The sequence below is a fragment of the Anopheles nili genome, chromosome 2 (assembly GCF_943737925.1).
Source record: "Anopheles nili chromosome 2, idAnoNiliSN_F5_01, whole genome shotgun sequence".
Lineage (NCBI taxonomy): Eukaryota > Metazoa > Arthropoda > Insecta > Diptera > Culicidae > Anopheles > Anopheles nili.
In genome coordinates this window covers 34,023,920-34,051,809 of record NC_071291.1, presented here as the reverse complement: position 1 = coordinate 34,051,809, position 27,890 = coordinate 34,023,920, and the positions used below count along the sequence as shown (strand labels likewise).

The following is a 27,890-nucleotide window of genomic DNA, read 5'->3' as shown; positions in this document are numbered from 1 at the left end:
ATTTTATAATTATGCAAAGCGTTTCGATTGGCTACATTTATTTTAATAAGCTTTGCAAAAAAAATTGTCTACTCAATTTTTGATTTCTTAGTTTTATAAGATCACAAAGAGATTCAATTTTTATATTTGCACTTGAAGTCAATTTGTCGATCCTTTTGGTCATAATAACTTCACATACAGTTAAAATGTGAAATGCGTATTAAAACAAATGTGATAGTTGTGTTTTTCGGAATAGAAAAGGAAGCTACGTGAACAAAAAAACCCCAACCAATGCCAAATGATCGCTCAACCACAAGGCATTCACGTGGTCGCGACCGAATATCTCGTTTGATTGCTTAAAGATCGACGCATAAATGGGTGGTGAAATATGGCCATTCGAATGTTGGCGTTGACGAAGGAAACACACGCGAAAGGAGGGAGGGGGCGCGAAGCAACGGAAGCCAGCGGAAAGAAAATTGGACTTTCCTTTTACGAAAGCAGCCCCGCTCGAAAACTCTTGTTAGATGGCGGAACCGATTTGTTACCCGAGGCGCAGGGTGCAAACCTCTCCTAGCAGTTGGACAGGGTTTGGTATTTCGGTGGTTTGGTGTTTGGCATGCATGAAAAATTTATTTTCTCCAAACGTTTTGTCATTCGAAACCCGTGGTTGCCTTCCATCGTGCGATGTTTTTTCACTTGTGATTGAAAAATGAAATGTCCCCAGGCGCGTCCCCAAACGGGGGCGTTGGTTTGTGTAGGCGTGCGAGCCCGTAAGGCCCGTTCGTTTGGTGCGCTTTTCTCGCGCAAAAAATACCCCCTACCAATGTGGAGGGAAAACCTGCTCCAGCGTGGAAGTCGTCGCGCGATCTCTCCTACCCGTGGCGCTCCCTCATGTTATCTTTTTGGGTAGCGCAAATCTTACTATCACGCTTAGACGATCGTCGTCGCGAGGAGAGCGAGATTAATGCAATCTTGTGAACGTGATCGGGCGTCAGGCAAGCGGAGCGAAAGAGCTCCACACCACAAACCGAGCAGAGATGGCCGAAAAGTGATCGTCGTTGTTTCCGCCCGGTGAGCGATTGTCTTCGCCGTGCCCCGTGGAAATAGGTACGGGTGCTGGGAAAAGGCGAAGGCGCGAGACTAGAGTGTAGAAGAAGCGGAACCTGTCAGCCATCGTGCGCTTATTAGGCGAACCGGCAATGGATGCATTTATTATGTGCACTCATAAATATCCATTTCTCGATCAGTCGCCACCATGCGGGAGTGTGAGTGAAAGAGAGAGAGAGAGAGCGAGCGAGAGCCGGGAAACTCTCCGGGAAATCAGGGGTGGGGATGTTTGGGAAGCGCGTCGTTTCGTTGAGCGAAGAAAATATGCATATACCTTCCGCACAGAAAAACCGGCACAGAAAAAGCCTTCCATTTGCCGGTCGATTCACTTCCGAAAGGAAATAGGGGAGGGGGGTGGGTTTTTCCACCCGACCACCCCTCGCTTTAGTTGCTGCCTCGATCGCCGCTGGAATGTTGTTTGATTTTGGGTAGCAGATTAGGGCTTCGGAAGAGAGAAAAGTGCATATTGGAGCTATATTGGAGTTAATTTTATGGTACCACCGATATCGGTACCGGCCAACTGTATTGACACCGGTAAAAGGCGGCGTTTCTCATTTTGCTAATTAATAATTATTACTCTGCGCCTCGCTCTCCCCCCGTGGTTGTTGCGAAATGCAGCTTTTTGCGCGTTTTCGATTTTCGCCACGTTTCGCCTCCCTGAAGCGGTTTGAAGCGATCGATGCGATCGTGCCACGATTTAATGAAATATATATTAATTACGGCTCGACCGGCATATGGGTGGGAGATGCACCTAATGGATGGATGGAAGGTGTTGCTTGGCGCAGCAGTGTTGTGGTGCTGGATGTACGCGTATGGTTGCACAAATAAAATGAGCTCGAGCGTTGTGATTGAATTCTCCCACCGCCGCCGCCATGAGAGGTGTACGGTGGGGTCCAAAAATCAACCACAATAAATCGAATCCGGTCCCGACAAATTTCGACTCAAAATAATTGGACCTCCGAGCCGGCGGAAAATGTGCGACGGCAGCGAGAAGCAACCAAAGAAAACGCCAGAAAGAAACAGGCCCAGATTTATTGTAGAAGCAATAGAAAGCTCGAGCTTGACGAACGGAAACCATTGGCCAGAAGTGGAACTTCACTCTGTCCCTCACCCCATCTCGCTGCACTCTCTCACTCACTCTCTCTCTCTCGGCTAGGAGATTGGGTGGCTGATTTCCTGCTCGCAGTTCGCTCGGTTTCGCTGGGCGCACCCAAATAGGGTCAGGGGAATTGCTCAATGCGCGTAAAATTAATTTCGCTTCAACGCTTGATTAGAAAGGTTTAGAGATTTGCGGTGAGTGCGAATCATCAACCAAGCCAAGGGCCCAATGGTTGGGGTTCCAGATTTTTAGCACAGCGTCGAATACCACCGATTGCGTGCATTATCGTACCGGCGAATGGCGCCGACTAATTAAAGATTACTCCATCAAAACAGTGTTACTCCGGTAATGAAGCCGTGCAAGAGCGAATAATCCCAACCCGTTAGTGGGCTCCCGTTGGCACGTCAGCTGCACGTTAGGTGAACTAATCGTGTGTGTTTGGCTGCTGGCTCGTTAATTAATTCCCGGCCATGTGCGCCCGCAAAGACAAGCTGCCGAAGGTCATCGCGATAAGCGAACAACCGGGGATGGGCCATTGGGCTGGAGAAAGCCCTTGTACTTGCGCTGTGTTGGGGTATTTTTTCTGTTCTCTCTCTCTCTATTTAATTTTGCAATCCCTAACCCTACCCAGACTAATGTGACGGGTGCCAGTTCATCATCGCTTGCGGAGAGCTAGGCGTGATAAATTTTTGATGACTGTTTTCGACTGCAAACTGTCGCTAGCCTGAGCATGATGGGGCATCATGGAACACCGGGAACTTTTGGCTAGTCCTGTGGTGTGTCACGCGGCTTACGTCATTTGGTGGTGGTGTGGCGTCTTCGGGAAAGCAAAACCATCACGTACGCGCGCGCTCTGTCGACTCGCATTACCCTGTTGTGTCGTACAGAAAAGGTAAGCCCTTCCTGGCGAGGTATGCCATATAGGTGTGGTTTTGGGCTGCAGCGGTCCAGCCAACGGTGGGGGTGAAATGATCGGGCATGGTAAGGCGATCGGGGATGATAATGGTGTGTCTCGTGTATTACACCTGGGGCATTGGATTTGGAGTCGCCACCGCAAGCGGGACAGTAAAAGCGTACATGCAAATGGGTTTGGCTGTCGTTTATTTTTTTTTCAACCCGCGAAACAAAGACGAGTAATATTAATGTTTTCGTGTTCCGGTGTGAGGTGCGATCTTTTTTTTTTTGCTTTCGTTGTGGCTTTTTGTTTGACCAAATGTATGTGCCATCAATGATTTGTGGTGCTCCCGTTAGTCCCGCTATCAGATTGCAGGTTCGTGTGAGAAGTGGAATTAAATTTTGAAACAAAAATTCACTCCCAAATTCAATCACAAAACATGCAGAACTAGCTGCGCATATTATCGTAACCCAACGAAGGTATGACTGCACGTTTGTCTGGCCGAAAGCCTCCATCCTGCATCCCCGAGAGGAAATCCATCTGCTAAACCGATCTTATGCGTGCTCGAACTCCCATTTATCGGTCGCCTTTCTGTCACATTGACTCCCCCAGATCCGAGGGCGTTCCGTGGGCGATCGTGGGTCGATCCGCGAAACGGTATCGCTAGAACCGTGCCAACGTACACCCCCGGGGGTTGGCCAGTTTCCGAAGGTGGCACCACTCGTCTGGTGCCTCTGCCTCTCGCGGGCTTTCACCCCAACACGCGAGAGTACCTTCAGGCTGGCGTGGCTGCAAATGTGGGCGGACGTGACTGTGTGGTGGGCAGTGAACCAGATCTCGGTTGGAGCGTCCTTCGGCGCTGGCTTTCCCACGACGAGCACGGTCTAGCCATCCGGTTTGTGGCCAGCGGCCAGCGGTCGAATGTCGCGACTGCGAAAGAACGTCCTGGAAAGGTGAAGCCGTTATCGTTTCATAACTCGAAACTCGCAGCCCAACGCCATCAGAGGGTGGACATTGGGACGCAGAATGATAGCACCGCCGGTGCACTTTAATTGCATGTTCGGGAAAGGCTTGCTGGTGCGGTTGCTTATGCTTTTACCCGCAAAACGCCGCATGCATACGGTTTAAAACCACACAACACAGCTTTCCTTTTGTTTCGTGGATTTTTTTTTACAGTCACCTATTAATTGGCGTCAAATGAAAGCCCGATAAAGCGGACATTTCTCTTTCGTTTATTCACGTCTATCACGAGCTGCCACAAATCAATGCAATGGGTGGGTTTTTTTTGTTTTGTCGGTGCCAGGGGTGGGTATAAAAGTGGACTTTGTATTAATTAAATTCCGTTTAACGGGTACAGCACGATCGTCGTACCTCGGCCGGGCGGCCGACTTGCATTAACTTAACGAGCGCACTAATTAATAGGTGTGTACCTGTCGTTTTAATGAAGGCATTAAAGCAAATTTTTCCTGAAATCATCGCTTTATGTCGCTGTTTCACGAGAAATGAAAAAAAAAAAACCAAATGGAATGATTGATCATGTCGTTTGAAGAAAGCACACTTTTCACTCAATTAGCTCGGTGTTTTGGGTGGACATACCAAGTGTCCAAGTCCTATAGCTATAGCAAATCGTCGTATATGCTGATTTTGCGTGAGTTAACAAAGCCTAGCTGACTGGGGGAAGAAAAGAAATGGTTTTGCGATTATGTTCGCAAAAGTCCAACGAAATTCAGCCTTCGTGGGAAGTGATCTTTTTTGTTTTTATTTGCCCACCAACACCAACAACCGAAGGTGGCATTGCGAACGGCCAACAATCGCAGGCTCGTATGAAACGAAGAGGCTGGAAATATGATTTACGAGCCGCAATGAAGCTGTTTCTTGTGGGGGTTCAATAATGTCTAAACGACCGCAATCGCACACGCTCGTTTCGATGCTATTTTTGATGTCAAGGTGATAAGAAACGCATTCCACACGCGTCGTCGTCGTCGTCGCGTGCGTTGCGAATCCGAGCAGGAAGGCAATAAAAAAAGGGTCCAGAATTATTCTTCTGCCCCAGCGGTCCTGGGGAGGTGTTGTCTGTGAGCGCAAAACCAAATCGCGGCAATCGTTGCTACTGTTGGGGATGCTTTTGCTGCTGTTTGGCTCAGCATAATTCTGCCGGAGTTGGTTTTCGATGATCCTTTGCTAAAGAGAGAGAGCGAGAGAGAGAGAGAGAGAGAGAGAGAGAGAGAGAGAGAGAGTGAGACAGGAGACTACATCAGCAACACGTCGAAGCTGACTCCGGGCGAGAAGATGATTCATAAAACACTGAGGCACGCGCTCTCGCACACTGTCATGGTTTTTATTTTTTGCCGCCCCAATCCTTCGCCACCCCATCGGCAATTCCCGTCTGGCAATGCACCCCCCCTCCCCCCGTACTCTCACCGACGCCCCCCTCTCACCGCCCATGTTCCGTGAGTCGGCGTTGGAACGACGTTGGTTATGCTGCAAGAAATTTACCGATGACTCATCGACGCAGCTCCAGGGGTTGGGAACTGGCTGGATTCGTTCGAGTAACGTTCGAGCCCTTTTTCGCCCTGTCGTGGCGAAGAACGCACATCGCTTTCTTTCGTCGAGGGCACCGTTTCTGCGTCGGTGTAGCAGCAGTGTCTCTTTTGGCGGTGGAAAGAGTGTCAGTCGCGTCCTGGTGTCGTGTGTCACCGTCGATGTGGTTCGGTAAGAATTGGGTTACGAAGTCGAACGAACCCCCTTTTTGGCTGACCACCATCCTGTGTATGGCAGGGTTGTTGTGAAGGGTGGCTTTCATGGACACCCCTTATGGTGTCGTTTTCATCTGGGTGAATAATTTTCCGCTTAAGGAAAGTAATTTTTGGCTTACATTTTACACCCCCCTTTTGGTGAAGGTGAATGCGTAAAGCTGCAACATTTAGAAGATGGTGTCGCTTGAGATTTTAGTGTTTTAATCCTTGAACCTTGCTTTGATTTAGAGATCAAATGGCATTGTACAATCAATACAAAACAAGTTGAAGAATTTTTCTAACATTTCCTTATTTTTTTTGTGCAATAATACTCTCTCCAGGGATGAAAAATCGAACACATAAATATTTGCAACGCACCCTTCCAACACGCTCTAATCGTGCACGGAATATCCTTACGATTCGATTAGGTATTGCAGACGGTATTTTTTTTTGTTCGCAAACCCCTAACGGGAAAACGAGAGTTGTTGGGATGCTTTTGGTTTGGAAATTGGAAACATTCGCCACAAAATAGAGTTGGAACACTGTGAGTAGGGGCGGGTGCGTAATGCATAAGGCATGTTCGCCCGAGGGGTCGAAACCCTTCCAACTGAACTCCGCACATCCTCGCAAAGGAGCAGGACGAAGAACAAATCTATAAAACTGGACACCCGGCAGAGAAGGAAACGAGGGCAGGCCAATTGACAAATGTTTTGCTGGCCGTGGGCCGAAGCACCCTTGCGGCTTACGGGGGTGTCCCTTGCGTCACCGGCGTAAATGTAATGAGGGGGTGAGTTTGTTAGGGTTTTAGAGAAAACGGGCTCAATATTAGCGGGGTGACACAGACTTTTTTTTCGACGGTTCTTTCTACACGCTGTACCCGCAAAGGATGAAGTTGTAAGCCCGTTTCTGATTACTTGTTGCACGCGGGATTATCTTTATCATCGGCGCGTGATGTTCGCGGAAGTGAGAGATTTGTGCGAAAAAAAGAAATGGGATCGAGAAAATGTGCACACTCGCGGAGCCGTAACACAACATGCAATCGATAATCTTATCATCGGAAACCGGCAAGAGCGCGTGCGTTTTTTTTTCGGGGCCACAGTCAGGGCCGAGATATCTGCACTCTTGCGCGCGCCATGCTTCGCTTGCAGGTAAAAGGGGGCACGAATGAAAATGGTAATTTTCCAACCGCCGTTTGTCGCAGGCGATTATTATTATTGTACCGCTCCATGTGGCAGGCGCGGTTTCATTTTCCTTCTTTTCGTCAGCTCCAGCATGGCGTAGCGTGTGGCTTTACACAAACACACACTCACACGGCACATCGTAAAAGCGTTGCTTTTCCTGCATTTTTCCCATAGCTGGAGCGATCGGTTGGCTGCTGCGAAGTGACGTGACGATGATCGCGCACTGACAGGATGACAGGGATCGCTATCTCTGGCCAGCTGTTTTGTTGGAGGCTCTGTGCGAAGATCGTGTTGTGGTAGCGTTACGAGAGCGATTCTTACCAACGCAAACTCCCCGAACAAAGACACACACACACACACACACCAGCAGCCGTAAACCGTCCACATGATGATCGATGGTCCTGAAGATCGGTTTTGTTGGAGAGAAAAACCCCACCCCCTTAACGCAGGAATACGCGATCATTCTTTTTTTTTTCGTTTGGTTTCTCACTCAACCCCACCGTGAGTAAACCCGCGACCATGAGCTCATTTCGGTCGTTCTAGCTTTCTCTCTCTCACTCCCATCGATCGCTCTCTCATCACGATCGCTCAACCGGCTTAATTCGCACAACTTTCATGACTGCATCGCGTTTTTTTTTTTCACACTGCCTCCACCGGGATTTGCGGCTTTGCAGCTTGGATCGATTGTAGTTTTTTTTTCGTTTCGTTTCGTTTCGTTTGTGCGCGTTCCGGTCGTACTTTAGCCGGCTTAAAACAATCGGCGTTTGCTCATCCGGCATAGCGGGGTGGAGAAGATCAGACAGAGAGAGAGAGAGAGAGAGAGTGAGAGAGAGAACATGTGAGGGAGAATGCAGCAAACAGCCACCGGTAGTGCTGGTGCTCCACCCTTTCAATCCAGCTTCAACTCGGCTGACTGCCGGAGCGGATCCGACCACCAGAACGCGTTTACATCCATTGGTTTGGGCGATCGTGCGCCGCTTACCATTTGAAAGGGGGTCGTGGGGGGGTGGGAGGGGTGGTGGATGATCGTGTCGTGGTTATTTTATGTTTTTTTTTTTTGGAGAGCGACTCATCCGACTGTGGCGAAGTCGGTGAGAATCACACGAGCGGGAAGAAAATTGGGACATTCGCTTCTGCTCTAATGATCATCTTTCTGCTGCAGGATGAAGCCAAAATGGATTCCATGCTAGCTGGCGGGTACATCCAGCCCTCCGGACCGCCCACTTGACTGGTTCTGGATGGTTCTAGTGCGTCTTCCTGTATGACTCGTACACCCACACACACGCGGGTTCGCTAGCCAAAAAAAAAGCGCGTTATTAGCACAACCCCGGCGGGTCTGCCAATGTCGTGGTTCATTCCAAACCCTCTCCCATCGTCGGCCTTGAGTTTGCGAGTTTTATTGCAAATCCCAATTGAATTTCGGAATCAATTATCGGCACCCCCCGCCGCCGGTCGTCCTGTGCTAATTGAAAAACCCCACTACCAACACTGCACGCTAGTGCGCACGAGCACACGATGGTGTGCGTGTTTGATTGCATCTCCCCAGGGTGGTTGCATCCCTGTGATGCATTTGTCGTGCTTCTCGCTGCAGCTGCACACATGCACGTGTGTGTGTGTGTGTGGTTGTGTTTGTGACGAGGAAAGTCCTCCGGGAGCAGCTCTCGAAGGCATGTGGCATGATCTTCACATGAGCTCGAAAAAAAAGGGTTAAATTCTCTCCCGGCACCGGAAGAAGAGCCAACCCTAGAGTGAGAGGGCTGGAGTGTGGGTTTCCAGAGAGAGAGAGAGGCAAGGCGACTCCTTCGGTTCATCTTGATGCAGTTCTTGATGCAACAAGAGAACCTTTGGTGGCTGGTCTGGAGCCAGGTCCTTATGTGAAGAGTCTTATACACGTTCGGCACCTACATAGTTCGGAAAATTTTCACTCTGCCAAAAATGCACTTTGCAAGCGTGAGGATTGGTTGAGGTGACAGTCCTTGCCCCCGGGGGGTGTAATGGTGCACGCCGGGGTGGGATGGCGAATCCGTTCAATCGCATTTTCCATCTGCTGCACCCTTGCAAAAAACGGCTTTTCCACTCACTTTGTTTGTCTCTCTCTCTCTCTCGCTCTCTCTCTCTCTGTTTGTCTCGTGTGTATGTGGGGTTTTTTTTCTTTTCATTTTTCGCTCGCTCTCTCGCTCTCCCTCTCTCTCTCTCGCTTACCCGTTCACAGACCCATCGATGTGGGGTCCCCCCCATTTTCACGGCAGCCATCTCGCTCACGCATCGCGTCCTAGCGGCTGGGCCAGCCGGTTCAACACCGAGACGGAGCATTTCGCCAGCTCAGTTCGTCTTCGAGTGCTGTGCTGTGCTGTTCGCCTAGCTTTTGAACCGCGCGTTCGAACCAAAAAACCCCGGGCGCCCGGTGGGTGTTTGACTGCGTGTGTGTGTGTGTACGTGTCCTGCGTGCGCGTTAATTCGGTTGTGTGCAATCAGCCCTCGCTACCCGCCCCCTCCTCGCCGGTAGGAGCGTATTTATTTGTTATAGTAACGTTTTTGCTAAGTAACCGAAACTGAAACTCCTCCACGGAAATACTGTCAAAAAACAAGCAAAAAAGAAAGTAAAAGGAGCGACCGAAACACACCCACGTCCTCGCCGATTGTCCTGCCGAGTGCGAGTGCATTGGGGGTTGGTTTTTTTTTTGTTAAGAAAAAAATAGACAGCAATCGTCAACGAAAGCAGGACATAGCCAGGCGATTTTTGCGCTGCACGTTTGAATCCGGAAGTGACGTCGCCCGTCCCCGTGCTCTGGTGTTCGTTTTGCAGTGCTGGCGAAGTTTTCGACGCACAACTCTACGTAGGTGTCGGGGTTTCTTTTTCTGTTTTGTTGCTTGCGCTAACTTTTGCTTTGTTGCCACCCAAATGGAAAGTGGGGGCCATTTTTCACGAAAGCAAAAAGCAAAATAATTTTCATCCCTCCGCTCGATCACACGCGATAACAGCTCCTTCTAGGATGTAGTGTACAACCAATTGCGTGTGTGTGTGTGTTTGTGTGTACGTGTGCGGGTGCGTGTATGTGTGCTTGCGTTGTTTTATGTGCCGCTGGTGGTAGGAATATTAAATTTCTTTCCGGTCGTCCCCCCCTTTTTGTGTCAAATTACTACCCTTCTGTCTCGCGTCTCGTCGTTGCTCTAATTCTGATCGGTTCGTTCCCGGTTGAGGGTAGTTTAGTGCGCCAGGATGCGTTGCAGCCCTTTGCTCCCTTCCTTCTCTGTTTTGGACGGGGTAATAAGGGGTGAAACTATAATGTGACAGTGGATCTGATAGTGCTGCTGCTGCTTGTTGTACCCGGTGCGGTGTTCGTATCGTGCCAGACGTTGGCAACGGCCGCGTTTTTCGCGTTGTGGTTTAGGAACCTGTTATACTGTTGCATGCCCGGGTGGTTTGTTAGAGGGGGGCAGTTGAGGATTTGCTTCCTTATTTATTTATTTATTATTGTTTTTTGCTTTGATAACGAATCCCTTTTGCATCACCATCACTTCGCCCCGTTTTGTTGTGCTTGTGCGTAAAACTATAAAATCACGAAACTGTGCGCTTCCCATCTGATCCCAAGCTGCTGTGACTAAAACCGAGCCCCTTGTTTGCAGCGAGGTTTGAATTGAGATACATTTTGCATTACGATAGGGGTTTTTTTTGCTTGTCCTCCTTCAACTGATCACACGAACGACCTTTCTAATCGTCCCTTTTTTGCCCCCACCTCGCTCGCATTGTTTTGCTGTTGCCACTTTACTGATTGACCAAACAAGGCCGCTTCTCCATTGCTCCCGCTACATTTATCACTCGGGCGATCTCATTTCCATATGCCGGACGAATGGACGCGTGTACGCTGGAAAAAAAGAGGCCCAATATGTGGCGAAAAAAAAACGCTAATACCACTGATGATCGCTGGGAGAGATTTTCAGTGAGCAAACAAAAAAAAAGGAAGCAAAATAATAATAGAAAACAAAAAAAACCCCAAACGAACGGCAGCAGCAGCAGCGGCAACAAACAAAAAAACTGGATTGGAAAATTCAACCCAAGGTGATGCGTGCGTGAAATGAAATCGTAAAAGCAGCGAATCGCAAAAAGAAAATATAATTACGGAAAACCCTCCCATACGCCACCACCCACAGCGTCGCTTCCCACAGTAGCTGAGAGGGAAGAAAAACTCGGCAGAAGCGAGCAAAAAAAATCCAAGACAACCAAAAGAAGAAGCACAATATGTGCAAGGAGAAAAGCGCGTGGAAAGAAGAAAAATCCCTACTGCCCCGAAATACGCGCGCGCGCGTGTGTTCGATCTGCCCGTAATTGTTTCTATCGTTGCACACACCCACATACATAAACGCATGCACACGTACGTTATTCGTGTGATCGCGGGGCGAGGTGTTTTTTTTTGTTTGCTCATTTTTTTCCAGTTTTTTTGGCTCTCTTTCACCGTTTTTCTACTTTTGATTAGGTTTCGTGTTTCGTCTTATGGGCTGTTTTTTGGGCATTCATTTTATTTGCATCGCACGCTGCAATCGCCTGCATTTGGACGCCACCCCCATAGGGTTTGGTCACCTTTAATTCGTTTTTTTTTTGTAGTTTTTGCTTGGCATGGGACCGTCGAGCCAATTTCTCCGATCATCCTTTTGCGTGTTGCTTCGCGCACCAATATCCCACCTGCAAACGGACGCAAATCAAATCGTGCGTGATGATTCGCTATTTGTTTTGCTTTGGCTGCGTTCATATTTTCGCGGTCGGTTTGGTTTTCCACTTCATTTTTGCTTTTTTTTCCACGTTTACTCGGCCGCATTGCAAAAATTGGCTTGGCCCGATGATGCGGGGTCAACGAGTGAGCGAGCTCGTTTTCCTTTTGCATATCGATTCGAAATTTCATTTCTTTGTTTTGGACCGCCCCCACCCCGGGAGGCCTCCTTTTTCACGCACGTCAATGACCTCGCGTTGGGCGGGGTCCGTACGAAACATCATCCGTGTTCCGCATGGGCACTTTTTCCTCCGAGCATTAATAATGATTGGTGGCGCCGTGTTTTATGCGCTTATCGTTTCCGTTCCTGTCGCTTCGGTGTGCGTGTATCCTGCTTAGTGGGTGGGTGGTGCATCCGTGAGCCGTGGGGCCACTCCTTTTCACACCCCTCTCACACACTCGCTCGTAGATCCCCATCGCCTTTGTCCGGGTTGAATGCAACCATGTTGCGAGGCGCCTTTAGATGCAATTTCTACACACAAACAGAGTGAGAGAGCGAGAGAGAGAGCCGACCGAACAACGAACAGCTAGCAACATAATCGTTGTGTGCCGTTGTTGTACGAGGACGAAGGCCCAAGAACGAGGCGTTGCTTCACGCGCATCTGGCTGGTGTGAAAAGAAAGAAAAAACACTCTTGCTCTATTGACGCTTGTGCTGCAATCGGTTGTGTGCTGATGCAACGGTTGCAACAATGCAACGCTTTTGTGGGCTTTGGCTCATGAAATCGCGTCTCGATTCGACTCGTAGGTTGTTGTTTTTTTTTCGAGGAAAACCTTGGTGAAGCAGAAGGTCCCGAGACGGACGCCAGCCGTCGACGTACGAAGATCGTCGACGAGTCGAGGTAAAGCAGAACGGATAGGGGTGTTGTGTCTTGTCATGGCCACCAGCCACAAGAGACGCCTTTATGAGGGGGAGTGGGTGGGTGGAACTGGAAATGGGTGGTGATGGGTGGGGAGGAGAGTGTCAAAGAAATGCAGCACACGCCGGAGCTGCATTTCCCGGGGCTTGAGAAAATTGAAAATTCCAGACAAAATGGAAGAGAGAGCACGAAATAGAGAGACAGAGAGAGAGAGAGAGAGAGAGAGGGATAGATAAAGCCGGCTTCCAACACGGCAGGGGCTGGGTTGGAATTTCTTTCTCCATTTCCGTTTGTCAGCACGGTGTGTGGGCATGGAAAAACGATTTGCTGTAGAAAAATGGGCTATCATGCTCTTCATATCTGCATCTCGTCCAACCGAAATAGGGAAATTTTCGCGAGCAATAAAAACCCCTCCCCGAAGAAGAAGAGAGCATGAGAGGTGCATCAAAGAGCTGTTTCGTGCAGGTGTGCCGCCGCAGGGAAAGTAGAACGTTCTTTATTCGCCGCCTGAAAAGCGTTATTTTTTTGCTCGATTTTTGCTCGAGGCGACGAGAACGCGCGTTTTATTATGTTTTTCGCAAAAAAAAAACAGTTTTCCATTCCGGAAAATGTGCCTTTATTGCGGGGCGTTTTTTTTCCTTTGGTGTACAATCAACTGCTGTGTGACGCTAGTGTGTACCAAAAAAGCAGATGAAATAATATGCTGCAAGATGCAAAGATGCCTAGCTGGCAAACAAAAGTGTGCGTGTGTGTGCTCACCGGAGAGATGCAATCGAGGAAAAAGGAGCCATTATTTTATCTGCTTGCATTGCACACGACCAAAGCAAAAGAAATGACAGACAAATTTGTTTACCTTCCGTTCCTCGAAACCGAACCGTACGGTTTGGTCAGAGACAACATTTGATCACGCGCAGCATTCCACGCTTCGGCGTGTTTGTGTGGCGTTGTCTTAGGTCAGGGCATCATCTGTGCGTACGCAAACGGGGAACTGCATTTTATTATCGGTCCGCATCACCAACACCACCATCATCACTATCAGCAGCTGCCAGTGCACGTTATCAGTCGCCAGACCCATTTTGGCATATTCGTTTTCCAGCTGTGTGTGCGCGGATGGGACATCGCGTGCACATGCGTCGTCCTGATGCGGCGAACGCGTGTTTGTGTGGGTGGGTGGGTGGATGTGAGTCATTGCGGCTCTCGATGGCACCCGTCTCGTAGCTATTGAGACCATCCTCGCGTGCATAACGCGAGAGCGGAATGCAGATGAGATCATCGGGAATAGATTTTAGCGTCCGAATCACCGGAAGGGGTGAAAATGCTTGTGGGGGGGGGGGGGGGTGTCTGTTCAAAGCCCTGTGTGTGTGTGTGTGCGCCTAGCCAATATGGCACTCGTGTTTTATGGCACAGCGAGCGAGAGAGAGAGAGGCAAGATTTTTTATTTCATCGTTCAATCCTTTTACGTTTCGCGCATGGCGCATTTTGACGATCGTCAAGAGCAATGCAAATAGGAAGCAAGCATTCGGGTGTCATCATCAGCAGCTTGGTGGAAGCAATGCTTGCGGCAGGCAGGCAGGCAGACAGAAGAGAGATGGGGAAATGGATTCTTGGGAAAATTTCACTCGATAGTTTCGTCAGCAGCGTATTTTAAAAGCTGCGCCTCTCTAAACGCGCCGTAAGTAAACCGTCGTTTTTACGTGTTCGGGAATGACATCTTCGTAAATCAACCGCGCATTGATTTATGTTCATTTTTTTGCTCTCTTTCTCTCTCTCTCTCTCTCTTTCTCTCTCTCGCTCTCTCATAAAACACACAGCTCTTTGGGGGGGCTTGGCTTTTTTCCCGTGATTCACAACACCCCAGCGCTTACTCATCATCGCTGACGGAAAGTGCTGGATTGAAGCTCTCATCTGCAAGAGAGAGAGATAGAGAGAGAGAGAGAGAGAGAGAGATGGATCAAGTAAAATAGAGCTTGCCAAAACCCCACCCCTTGCCGGGTGATCTTTCGTCTTCATCCCCCCACCCGTGTTGCCAGCTGGTTTGCGTTAGTTTTTCCTTCCGATTCTTTCCGATGGTGATGTCGCAAAATGGAGAAGCTAAAGCAAGGGCCACGGCACTAAAACCATCAGCAACCCCCCTCTCATGGATGTTGGCCTGTCGGCGCAAATGGCGCTGGGGTTTGGTAGAGGAAGAAGAAAAAGAAGAACAGCATACAAATAAAAAAAGCCAACAACACCAGCAATAATAATAATGATGGGGAGGCCACAATAATAAATGGTGGCCCTCGCGCTAGTCTCTCGGGTTGGGGACGAGTGTCGTTTTTCGCACACACACACACTCACACACAGCACCAGCAGGGCGAATGAGATCATTTCCCTCGTCGGCATTCACCGTGTTGCTCTTCTCCGTGGCAATTCGCCCATTGATCGCGCGCGGTTGCGGGAGTTAGTCCGTGTTGGTGTGTCCTTTTGTCTTCCGATATGGGGTTTTTGCTGCTGCGAAATGCATTAATAACGGTCCCCGTGTGGCGGTGAGTGGGTGGAGATCTGTCGAGGTGGTGGAAAACCCGCTGGGAGGGTTGGTGAAAAACCACTCCAAAGCGTGCGACGATCGTCGCGGAACGTGACCGCAAGGTGTGAATGTAGCCGGTTGGGCAGAGAGCGCTTTAGAGAGAGAGAGAACGAGATGAAGTGGTGCAAATAAGTGGTAATGGAAAAATGTTCGCCCCTCACCACCACCACAACCACCACCCGACCCGGGACACGAATCACACGGTTTCGTCGGATGAGGTGAAAAGATAAAACAAAGAACTAATGAGATAGATTGACGGCCACCAACCGAGTGGAGGGGTGGGGGGGGGAATAAACGGAAAGGGGAGGAGAAGGAAGGGGGTCCGAAAAGTGGTGCAAAATATTGGCCAACTCGCGGGAGAAAGGGAAGGAAACTATCGAAAAACAACGGGCGCGGGAACTCAGTTGTTTCGAAGATCGCGCAAGAAAATGGCAGCAATCGGGAGCCATAAAGCAGCTGCTGGGTGTGTAAAAGGGTGTCCGGAGCAACAACAACAAAAAATGCGGCATAGATAAAGCAACCCCCAACACCTCGAAAAGGGCGAAAAGCAGCAGCAAAAAGCAAATTTCCACTCAGCTAAAACTCTGTGCCACATGCGAACCTCGCTGTGCCGGCCGCTTTGCTGTCTCACTCACACACACTCGATCGTTCGATCCTCGCGATCGACCACCATCGCGATCGTACTGCTTTCCGCTTTCCAGCCTCCCCCCTCCCCCCCTCTCATCGCGAATTCATCAGCTACCTCCCACCGTTGCGTTCGCTCTACCGGCTGAGGTCCAATTATGATTCAAAACGGTTTTATTGAATGCATCTTACAGCCCCCCGGTGTGTGTGTGTGCAATGCTCCGAAACGGTTCCGGCGGTGGAAGGATCCCGAGTCACCGGGGTGTGTGGCCTTGGGGGGGGGGGGGGGGGGGGTGGCCTGCGGGGAGATTGATGAAAGTTTTTTTTAGGCTCTCGAGCGCGAGGAGAACGCACCAAGGGGAAAACTGCTAGAAACGTGGAAAAATGGGGGCCTCCGAGTCGCGCCACTGATTGAGGCCACGGAAAGTAGCGGTTTTTGGTCAGTTCCTCCCCACCCACGAGCTCAGGAAAAAAGAAAGGTGCAGGTTGGTGGGTACGTAGTGAAAGAGAACGAGCGAGAGTGAGAGAAAGAGAGAGAGAAAGAGATGGAGGTGTTCGGGAAATTTCGGTGAAACTTTCTCCAGTGAGCTGTGGACGATGAAATTTTTGCGCTTTTCCAAGCAACCGAGATTTGTGTCTCGCTCGCCTTTTCTTCTTCCATCGAACGTTTTCCCTCCCCCCCCATTAATTTTCCACCGGTGAAATGCGTCAGATAAAGCCCGATTTTCTCCCTCTCCCCCGTTTCGAAACTCGGTGCTCCGTTTCAGATCACCGTGTGTTTGTCGTGTTTTTCCATCAGCCTTTCCCGCTGCTCCCAAGGCCTGGCCGACTCTCGCTCATTAGACCGATCAAACTCTTTCCAATTGCTGCCGTTGGTGAACGTCGAAACTGGCTGGCGTTCGATTTCGCCACGTTTCCGGTGCGCGATTCCGTTCGGATTTGGATTTTTCCGCTTTTCTCTGCGTCGCTCGCTCCCTGTCTCATTGCGCAGAGAGGCCAGCGTTCAATTGTGTCGCGGTCAAGGGCTTCCAAGCGGACGCCTAAACGACGACGACGACGATGATCGACCTCTCCGTCGTGAAGATCACTGCCATTGGGAAGTTGCGAACGAACAGCTAACTGCGCGTGATGCACCACAACCGACGATCCCATCGTGGGCCAATGTGTACCACTAGTTAATTTCTCCGAAAATAGCATCCCCGCGCGTGGCATTTCGTTGGCATTTCCTTACCGTTTGCGCCCTCGCGTCCAATACCCACAACAGCGCTCGCCTTCCCAGGTTGGCAGGAATGTGCGTACGTGTCTGCGTGCGTAAGGTAAACTAACGGGGAAACATTTTCCGGCCGGCCAGTGCGTCGTTTGTTGCTGGCGAAAGTTAGTACAGCACTATTTTTACCACCCAGCCGGTGCAGCATCTTCCTGACGCCCGGAAAGGAAATGAAACGAAAACCGTTCGACATGTGCCGTCGGATAAATGCGCTGTGCACGTTGTGCTAAAACTCTCGTGGATCGTAATGCAGGCGAGTTGGGAATCTCCGCGGTGAATTCGGTAAACACGTCACCACCACCGGGAGTGGAGTTCTATTTTCTTTTTCGCTAAAACTTTTGCCTATTACTCGGAGCCAGTGGAATCAAGTCAGCCAAAGTGATGTTTTCCGATCCGTTACTTCCGTAATGGCCGGTGTGTGTGAGTGGCGAACCTAAGGTGTGAAGATAAACTTCCGCACCAAATAGCCGCAGGGCATTAGCTCGAGGTCTTGCGTTTGAAAAATGAACGTGCGTTTGAGAAATGAGCTGCCGGTGGTGTTTGCGCCCTTGTGGTGCCGTTTTTGTTCCCGCTCTCGCCGGTGGGATTGATTTTCCAAACGGAACGGGGAATACGCGAAAATGTACGTTTTCCTGTTGCTGTTTTTGCTCCTTCTGTGTTCCTGCCCCACTGTTGGATGGTGGCTTTGTTGCCAAAGCGTTTTAGTTGTGAAGAAAAGGGCCCTTTTTTTTCTAACACACCCGCTATGTGGCCGCGAGTGTGTGTTTTATTCTTCCCCATAGGATATCCCGTACGACTGACGCAATCGTACGTTCCTCGCTGATCGGCACGTGGTGCATATTATTGCGTTCTTTGCATCCCGCCACTTTCCCGGCAGGGCTCCATATCCGGCAGGGCTGGTGAACTCATCGGCGTTGAAATAAACTTTCTTCGTCGCATGTCGTGGTGTGTGCTGTTTTTGTTGTTGTTGTTGGTCAACCGTTTGCCGCAAGAACCCTTTCGAGAAGTGCGCGGAATAGATAAACGGTTTGAATATTCAATCGAAGTAATGCCACACGCAAACGGTTCGGAAAAGTTGGCGAAAGTAGCGGTTCGCGTGATCAAAACTGAACGTGTAGGGAGTGAGGTTAGGAAAATAACGAGCTTCTAAAACGTTGTGATAATAATTTCCGTTGCATGGAGAGGATCAACGAACGATCGTGGCTGTAGAGAAACAGCTCCTTTTTTAACAGGGAAAATATAAGATTAATATTGATCGTAAATAACTAGGCACAAGCCCAAACATAGCCGTTTTTGTTCCATTAAATCTGAAATTTTGAATACTTTTTGATGGTATCTAGTTATAAGTAGCTTTATTAGCTATGAGCTATATTCAAATTATGAAGTATGATATGTTACCGTAGATTTTGTTTATGGAATTACTACCGTCGATTTCGCTCCACATTGGTCACCAAACCCCGGTCATTGAGGAGAGTGGAAAATGGCGTGTATTTGTGTGTATCAAAAATATAATTAACCAAATTCTCGCCGGATTTGTGCTACACCACGTGGGATATGTACGTGTGGCCTCGCGTGAGATTATGCCGGAAAACTGTGGCGCATTCCCTGCGGACGAGGGCACATGCCACGCGGAAAGTAACAAGCCTTCGAGGACATGCCTGAACGGCGAATGTAGGCTACGGTGTCCCACATTTTTGTTTTCTCAAAAGCTCTACCAGTGGTTCAAACGATGCCGCGCGCTGGAACGTATTTGGAATATTTGACCGACAAAAGTGACATTTATTTTTGGACCAATGCAATGATCCATAATGGGGCGGCGGCGCGTATGTTACGCGTAATGATTGACAGTTTTCCTCAGTGGGGTCATATTTGCTGTGAGCTGGAGCGAAGTGTGCAAACGTTTGCGTCGATTATGGGGATTGTTCGCTTCAAAGCACAGCCAAAAAATCCTACGGCACTTAGGTCTACTCAACGCGAACCAATCCATCGAAGGCACGAATGCATGATGTCATGCAACGCAAATTTGCAAAAATTCGTCACTGGCCTGCCGATTCACGCTTCGCTAATGGTCTCTATGCCCTCCCCTGGGTGTCACCTATTGTTTGCTAAGCCTTGTTATTATTATAGCTTTCTGTTTGATGTGAATGCTTGCGTACCGGAGCAGAGTTTTTTTTCTCATGAACACCATAGTAAAAATCAACAACCCTCTTCGCAAATTAGTGTTTTGGACTCATTTCTAAAGCGTCCGTTCAAAACCGAATGTAAAAATGTTAGAGGTAGTAGGTGATCATGCCCACCCTTAAACATATAACAATCAAATGAGTCTGTATAAATATCTAATCGTTTTTTTTTTGTTTCCCCTTCTTTCGACAGATAATCTACAGAAAGTAACTGATTATTTAATTACATTCGCCAAGCAGAGAACCGGAGACAATATAACGGTGATAATAGTGTACCTTAAGGATCCGCAAACCATCATCAAGGAGACTCCGTTCATCGAAGAGATAGAGGCTGAAGCAAGAAATCGATCAAGCCAAAATATGGAGTTTAACGGAACCACCAACAACGGGTTGCTGGTGGAGGTATAAGTATTGGAAAAAAATTAAAAAATGTTCAATTTATGAATGATATTTTTTAAAATTCATTTCTTTGCATGATAGAGCGCCTCGATTGCGCTGGAAGATCAGAAATCGTTCGACGATATACAAAATTTTATGGTAGAAAGTATGTTGAAGGCACCAAAGTCTGAATCCATGCTTTGCGTCGGTCCAGTGGACGACTTCGTAGAACGTGGCCTCTTACCAGAGACAAACGTTGATGAGATGCCCGACTCTGACCTTGAGGCAGACGGTGTGGAAAGCCCTGAACCTACCATAGAAAATCACAACCCATTCGGGATGCCAGAGCATGTCCCGCTGGATCCGCCAACCAATTTGCCAGACGCGATCTCTAACGACTTCGAGGAAGAGGATCCTACCTCACCATCCAGTGTGAGTGCCGAGCCAGTTGATCTGTCCGAGGAACAACCGATGCAAGCAGCAGTACCACACGTAAACGGTAACGGCGAGCATCATTACGATGAGTCGGTGGAAACAGATGAGTTGCTTGAACCGATCGAAACGAGGGAGTCAGAAACTGTGCCGGTTCAAAAGGCAGATTTGAATGCGGACGAAACCGTTTCACTCAAACCATTAGACGAACCGATCGTTAACGATTTGCTTGGGAGTGAATCGATCGTCGATAACAAGCTGATTGATCAGCTTGATTCATTCGGTATTTCGGATGCGATCCGGCGACAGCTGATCGAGCAGCAGGTCTCCGGGGCGGCAATGCATCACGAACAGGACGAAGAAGATGATGATGGGCAGATAGTCGAGCAAGAGAAGCAGTCGGACTTCCAAGACGACGACGGGGCCGAGAAAGTGGATCTGCATCATGAGAAACCTTACGATGGTGATTATGTCAACGGTAAGTAGCAGTCCAACGTCGTTGAACCTCGTCTTTAAATTCCCCGCTTAATCTCCTTCAACCAAATAATCAATCTTTAATATCCGCATTTGAATGGCAGTTCCATGTTCAGAGCTCGCTATTTTTTTTATTTTTCCAAAAAACCATTTTTTTATTTGAATTATAATTTTTGCGATGAAAATGGTTATTTGCTAAATATGATACAGCATATTTGGATAAATAAGGCCCATAAAATCATAAGAAAAGAGCCAAAACTTAAAATCACCATACTACATGGATCGAATTGTTCTGAGCCCCGTTTGACGTTTCCCGTACGCAGGCGGGCATTTGTCTAGGAACGGGCGGGATTTATCTGTACAGGAGCGAGCAAATTGCAACGCGTCAAAACGCAACGCGCTGTCGCCTTCTCGCTCTCTTTCATTACTGCTCACACATTTGGGCATGCATCGGTGGTAGCACTCGCCTTCTCGCTCAATTTCTTTAGCAACGGCCGATGAATCATAGTTGCCTACGCCGCGTAGTTGTGTGTGCCTCGAATGCCCTGCTGCTAAAAAGAGCCATTTGTGTGGCCGTGTGCGAACCCGTGATAAACGTTTGTTTGGTTTGTGAAGTGAAATAAAATCGTATTGCGATTGCGATAACAGGCTCTGCGTACTGCGTGGTGCTAACAACAGCGGGAACCGGTGTTTGCACGCAGCAAGGGTACATTGTTATATCCCGCCGTCATTTTGTTCAATTCGTGCGCGATCGTCAAACTTCATCGTGTGTTTTCCGTCTCTTTCTTGCTCGGTGTCAGATCATAGTGCAGACGTCAAACAGGATGATGATGCCGGTTGCTGCGAAGATTCAGAAGAAGACGAGTGGGACTACGTGAAGGTGAACCAGCAGCAGCAGCAGCAACAGCAACAACAGCAACAACAGCTACAGGAACAAGAACCGCAGCTAGAATCGAATGAAAAACAGCCGGTAGAAAGTGAACCTGTTGAAGAGATTACGAATTCGTGTGACTACAGTTTCGCACCGGAAGAGCCGCGTCAGGAACAAAACTACCAACGAGAGTTGGAACTAGAGCAACACTTCGCCGAGGAGGAACACGAACACGGAGAAGAACCTCAAGAAGTGGTGAACCCGGAGCAAGAGCAAGAGCAGCGCGGCGAGGCGCATCACGTCGACGAAACGGTTGAACCGAATACCAGTGTGCCGGTGGCGGATATTCTTGGCGACAACACGGAATCGACTATGTCGGAGAGCACGAAAGAAGTTGATGATGTCATCAGCAGCAGTGGCGGTGAATCCAAGGAAGTTGTCAATTTGCTGAACGATTTCAAAGAGGTATGGCTTCTTTTTCTTCCCACTAGTTGAGTCGGACGTGAGAGTGAAAAATATGCAAACTATGCTACATGTTGCCGATGCTTTCTAGTGTACTAACGTGGTGTGTGTGTGTGTGTATGGGCGTGCGTTTTCTAATGAAATATTGCTCGATTGTTTCGCTCGTTTTAGGACGTTCCACCGCTCACGGGATTCAGATACGACGAAATCCTCCCATCGGTGCCTTTCGATCACGGTGTCAGTGCTACCATGGAAACCAGCATGTACGGTGGACCGCTTGCCGGCCAACTAGAATCGCCTATGTCTCCGGTAGATAACATGAATGAGCAGCAGCAGCAGCAGCAACCGGCGCAGGAACAGCTCCACTACAGTCAGGATATGTTCAGCTCCAGCATGGACAATACCATGAGTCCCACCGCTGGTGAAGGTGAAGAACTGAACGAAAAGCATCTCTTTGAAGCGGAGGAAAAATCCATGAATCTTCACCAGTCGAGTGGTGCAGGCTCCGGTGATTTTAGCTGGCATCCAAACCCGGAGGCTAAAGAGTTTGTGCCAGTTACTGGAGCAGGCCCAGGCGGAGAGCTGCATACCAAGCTGCATGAAAACGTAAAACTGCGTGACGACGCAATCGTTTCGCAAAGTCCTCGCAAGGGCACGGTATCTTCGATGGAAGATGTCGACGTACCAGCGGAGAAAGATTTCCTCAACGAGATGGATAAAAGACCGCACGAGTTCGAATCTTTTGGAGGAGAGGACGGAGACATGCTTGGTGATACCAATGCCGACGGTCAGCATTCGCCACCGATGGCGACCCATCCGTTCGATCTGAGCCAACTGGACGAACGTACCGTGGTGGAACAGCAAGGAGTCTCGAATGGGCTAGAGGCGATGAACGGTGGCGTCGATGGATTTTTGCTGCAAGATCAGAACACTAGCGAGTTCACACCATCAACGGCGGCTCCAGCGGTTGGTCCGTTTGTGGGAGTGAATGAAACGGTTCCGTCAGCGGAATCAGATCTGCTCAACAGAGTGCAGGATCTGCCTGACAGTGATAATGATGAGAATCAAGAGGGCCTGCTCAAAGCGGAAGCCAACAGCGCTAAGGAGGAGTTGTATGTCGAGCAAAAAGAAACCGTCGATGAGTCGCCGGTCGCCAGTGAGCTTGTGCAAGGATTAGAAAATCTTTTGTTGGAAGCACCCTTGCTTGGATATCAGGAGAATCAATCTGCGCTTGATAAAATCCCGAAAACAATGACTTCGGATATATCCCAGAGTCCGGAATTTAAAATGTTGCAATCATCCGTCGAACACATGCTGCCAGCGAAGGAAGCTGCTGGAAGCACAACAGACTACATGCAGCGACAGGACCTGCAAGAAAACTTGTTTATGGAGGCAGCTTTTGCTGCTGATCCGCAGCCGGGTGTTGTGCAAGAGCAGCCTGAACAGATGTCTGCCGTTGAAAGTATCCTCGAGCAGGATTTGATGGCAATGTCGAAGCCAGTTTTCGACCAAATGGAGCCTTCTCAGGTCACAGTTGAATCCAAGGTTGAAGAACAGCAATCAGCAGCGGAGGTTGTAGCGGAAGAAGCTAAAGCTGTTAATATCGATCCGGTAGCTGGTGCGGTCGCAGCTGCTACTGCAGTGGCCGCCACAGCAGCCGTAGCGGCGGCTGTAACTGCAACCAGTAAGACAACCAAGCCAAAAGCACCGGCATCAGCTTCCGCTGCGAAGAAACCGACAGCATCAAGTGCAACTGCAAAACCATCGTCAGCCGGTGCTAAGGAAGCCGCTGCAAAGAGTACTACTAGCCGAGTTAGCAGCAGTAGTACAACGGTAGCAGCGCGCAAGCCTCCTGTTACTGTAGCTAAAAAGTCGGCCCCAACAACCACTGCAGCTCCAAAACCGACTACGAACGGAGTAAAAGAAACACGCCCATCAAGCGCCACATCCAGCAAACCAACGATGGCCGCAAAGAAACCGACGACAGATGGCGCAAAGACTGCTCCCAGCAAGCCAACAACTACTTCAACGTCTGCTGCAGCGGCCACACGACCGAAAGCAACCTCACTCACATCATCTAGCACCGTTAAAGCGGCCAGTGCAAGTTCGACTACTAGGTAAGGTTTAGTAATTCATTTCCCGATACTTTCCTCTTGTCAATTTGAGACATTAGGAAATGTTCAAAGAAGAAAATAGACTTCTCTACCGTGCTCTAGTTACGACCGAGTATGGTGACGGTTCCAGAAAATTTATGCCGGTTTTGTTTGCTTCTCAGAACTGCCCCATCTAAACCGAGCTCGGCTGGTACAACTACGAGTGCAGCAGCAAAAACAACCTCTCGCTTGTCGACAACTAGCACCACGACACGTACTGTTACCTCGCGACCGTCGAGCGCAGTGTCGGGCACATCAGTTCCTTCGAAAACAGCTACTACCACTTCGACCACTGCGAAGAAACCCGTTGCGGCAAAGGTAAAAATATGTAGTGAAAATTAATCAGATAATTGGGGCTGAGTTTTGTTAGGCAATGAAAGATGTTTTACAAATTCGTAGCAAAAACGTATGTCGTTATTGCTCAAGAGTTCAGTTGAATTAAAGCATGTTTTTTTCATCATTTTAGAATACGCTAACTAACGGAACTACAACGACTGATGGAGCAACTAAAACAACGAAAACGAGCACTTCAACCACGAGCAGCACGACAGTCCCTCGGACGGGAGCAGCAACAAGGCCAACCGGAACCGGATTGGCTTCGAAATCCAGCACCAGTACGGCTGCACCCAAAAAGACGCTTGATGTCAAACAGACCGTCACGAAGACAACCTCCTCGACTGGTACGGTGGGTGCCAAAACGACGACCACAACTCGTACCTCGCTGGCTCCGAAAGCCACCGCGACCTCACCGTCGGTCAGGAAGCTGCAGCAGAACGGTGTAGCAAAGAAATCCACCACCACTGCCGTCTCTCCGTCATCCGGCGTAAAGAAGGTAGCAGTGGGAACTAAGCCCCCGCAGTCACCGGTGGTTGATCCTACTCCCGAAGCACCCGCAACAACAACAACGACGACGACGGCGGCACACTCCGCCGAGACGAACGGAACCATCAACGATACGGTGGACGCAGTTCCAGTCTCTGCTCCGCCACAGACCGCTGACCAATTGCTCGTGCCTATTCCGCAAGCAATGTGATGTCACTAAGGGCCTGCCACAGCTTTTCGATGGTCGTAGAACCATAGAACCACTTATTCCTACTGTTTACTTGTGTTTAATTTGAGGCACAATTTAGTAAAAAACAAATCTCTGGCATGTAAGTCTGCTACCAAACACGGAACAAACATCGATTATTATAACAGAAAAACATCAAAAGCAAACGTATCGTCTAAGTCCACGCACGTATAGCGTACATTAGGAGGGGAAAAAGCATAAGAGAAACCGAATGACAAGGAAGCATATAAAAGCATATGAATTAGCGTTCCTTCCTCTTCACCACCATGGTTGAGCACCATTTTTTCGGTGAACATCATTTACATTCATAATATTCGAGCACATCAGTTTTAGTATTGCGCGTGCACACCTGCATGCAACTACGAAAGGGGTGTGATTGTCTCGCAGAGAAGCAAATAAGACGAAAGACAGAGGAGTGAAGGCCAGCAATATCGCGCGAATGTCTACGAAAACGAAGAATGCTAGAAACTAACGAAAAAAAAAGAATACATACATACACTCACATGAGACGAAGCGACATAATTGCACTGCGCATCCCAATTCCTTTTGATGATAATATTTAGCCACTACTGATAGCAAATAGACATGTATCTTTCTTATATTTTTTTTATGCCAAGCATGATGATGTAGTTATGTTATGTATTACGTTTCGAATCTTGTATTCCCGCCACGGGAGCGCCTTTTTCGGTATAGCAAACACTAGCAAGCACCGAGCATATGCGATTGCGCAACGCCGCGTACATTATTATACAACATATATGAAGTATGTCGTTTTTGGAGCTGAGAATGATGCGAAAATGTCAATGTTGTGTGGTGGCAGCAGGAAAAAAAGGAGGGCTTGCGCAATACCAAAAAAAAACATGAAATGTGCAGGATATGACATGCAGGAGTTAGAGAGAGAGAGATAGGAAGAGAGAAGATGCAGCCTGATGGGAGCACCTTCGTCTATGATAATGCAATCGTTTCACCCGCTATCGCTTTGCCTAGTATCTACTATTGCCTTCGAGAATCCCGGTTTACTATTGTGGGATGTGTTTTTTTCTTTGTTCATTTGTTTGTTTTAGTTTACTAAACTTCCGACTTTGCGTCGCAATTATCCCTTCGCCCCTCCCCCCTTTTATTCCTTCAATAGAATCTATTTTCCCTCTGTTTTTTTTTACGTTTTAGTTTCGTCAGTTTTCGTTTTAAACCATTCACTTTTTCGTTTAGTTCATCCAAAACGTTGCCCCCACGTACGCCTTTAGAATGTGTTTGCTTGTGCGTCACTATTCCCTTTGCTCTTGCTTGATATGTCCTTATTAATATATGGTTAGGCAACGAGGGAGTCAAAAACAAAAACGTTTGAGGAAGCGCATGTGTAGGAGAATTGAAGGAGAGAGACGCGCACGCTCTAGGCAGCTGCCGGCAGAGAAACCGTGAAATAATCGCATATTTTAACCCAGCAAATTCCCATAGCGTAGTAGCGTTGAGAGTAGGTAATTATCCCGTTTATCATAGCCGTATTAGCTGTCTTGAATAAAGAGAAGGAAGACATAAAAAGCAAGCAAACATTAAAAGAAAAAAAAAACCTCACACACCTAGAAAGTCACATGCCGCTATCACGCATGCTATCGTTTACTGTGCGAAATTCCTATACTTAAAACGCTTTGCGCAATGATTTTGCTTTGCAGAAAAACGACTGTGTTCGATTGGAGCTTATTGTAGTACTGCAGGGCGTGTTCGTGTTTGTAGAAGAATGATACATGTACCACGGAATGTGCGCTTGAGCTGCCTACGCGAGGAACGAAGAAGAAGCTGAAGCAAGGATTATTGTTCGCCGGAAGGAACAGAACAGACGAGACTAGGATAAAGCTAGCAAACGGAATTGCGGGGCTACTCGGCAAGCGATAGTAGTCGATAACAGTAGTAACAGTAGCAGAAGTAGTAGTAGTAGGCGCGCGAGATCGTGGTATGGAAGGCGGCATGTCAAGAAATGGTACTCTATACTTGCGACGGTGGATCGATGTGTGTAACGTATAAGAAGAATATAGCGTAAACCGCGTCGGCGGCGGTCAAGGACGATGAGATAATCAAACAACTGCATGCAACTATTACAGCACTGCGGGGTGCCGCGTGGCGAATGGAGAAGCGAAAAGGCAAACATTTAAATAGTAAGCTCCGAACTCGACACAAACAACGACAAACAGACAGCGAGAGAGAGAGAGAGAGTGAATCGCGCAAGAACCATTCGCCAAATCGTCCGTATCGTCCATTTGCGTACCACCCGCAGCATCCTGGCGGTGAAGGAAAAGCAAAAAGATTTGGAAAACTCAACCACACCACACACACCTCCCTCCCATCGCGGTAGCATCATCAACATCATATCCACCTCCCCCGCCCCATATTACCATAATGAGGAGGACGAGGCGGAGTGAGAACCACAACCCTCTGCTAGTTGTGTCGGTAAAAATACACTATTTCATAATATTTTATATATTTATAACACAATTTGTATCTGTTTAACCGATTGCGCAATTGAAAAAGCGAAATAAAAATTCAAAAAAACCAAAACACAAAAAATAAATAAAGAAGTGAATTACCTCTCTCAACTCCAATCCCCCCCACCCCGCCGAACGCGTGGTTTTAATTCCACCCCAACCCCCCGGGGGTGGCCGATGGTGGCCATTTAAATGTGTCATCACGTGGCGGAGATAGATGGATCCGGGATCGGATGGTGCGTTGGTGGTTTTGTTTTTTGTTCATTCTAGGGTTTTTATTCACAATCACTTTTTTTTTAGTAGTGTAAGCCAGCTA

At 48.6% G+C, this 27,890-nt stretch overlaps 1 protein-coding gene across 1 annotated transcript in view; it reads left to right on the top strand.

The window, feature by feature from the left end:
• The window catches only part of LOC128721107 (serine-rich adhesin for platelets-like), a 36,184-nt gene extending 9,441 nt beyond the window's left edge, over positions 1-26,743 (top strand). The window contains exons 7-13 of the mRNA XM_053814828.1: positions 19,452-19,660; positions 19,739-20,546; positions 21,343-21,878; positions 22,047-22,775; positions 22,815-23,992; positions 24,151-24,346; positions 24,495-26,743. Of these exons, the coding sequence (XP_053670803.1) occupies positions 19,452-19,660; positions 19,739-20,546; positions 21,343-21,878; positions 22,047-22,775; positions 22,815-23,992; positions 24,151-24,346; positions 24,495-25,061 (4,223 nt within the window). The 3' untranslated portion in view covers positions 25,062-26,743. The remainder of the gene's footprint in view (positions 1-19,451; positions 19,661-19,738; positions 20,547-21,342; positions 21,879-22,046; positions 22,776-22,814; positions 23,993-24,150; positions 24,347-24,494) is intronic.
• The last annotated feature ends 1,147 nt before the right edge of the window (positions 26,744-27,890 follow it).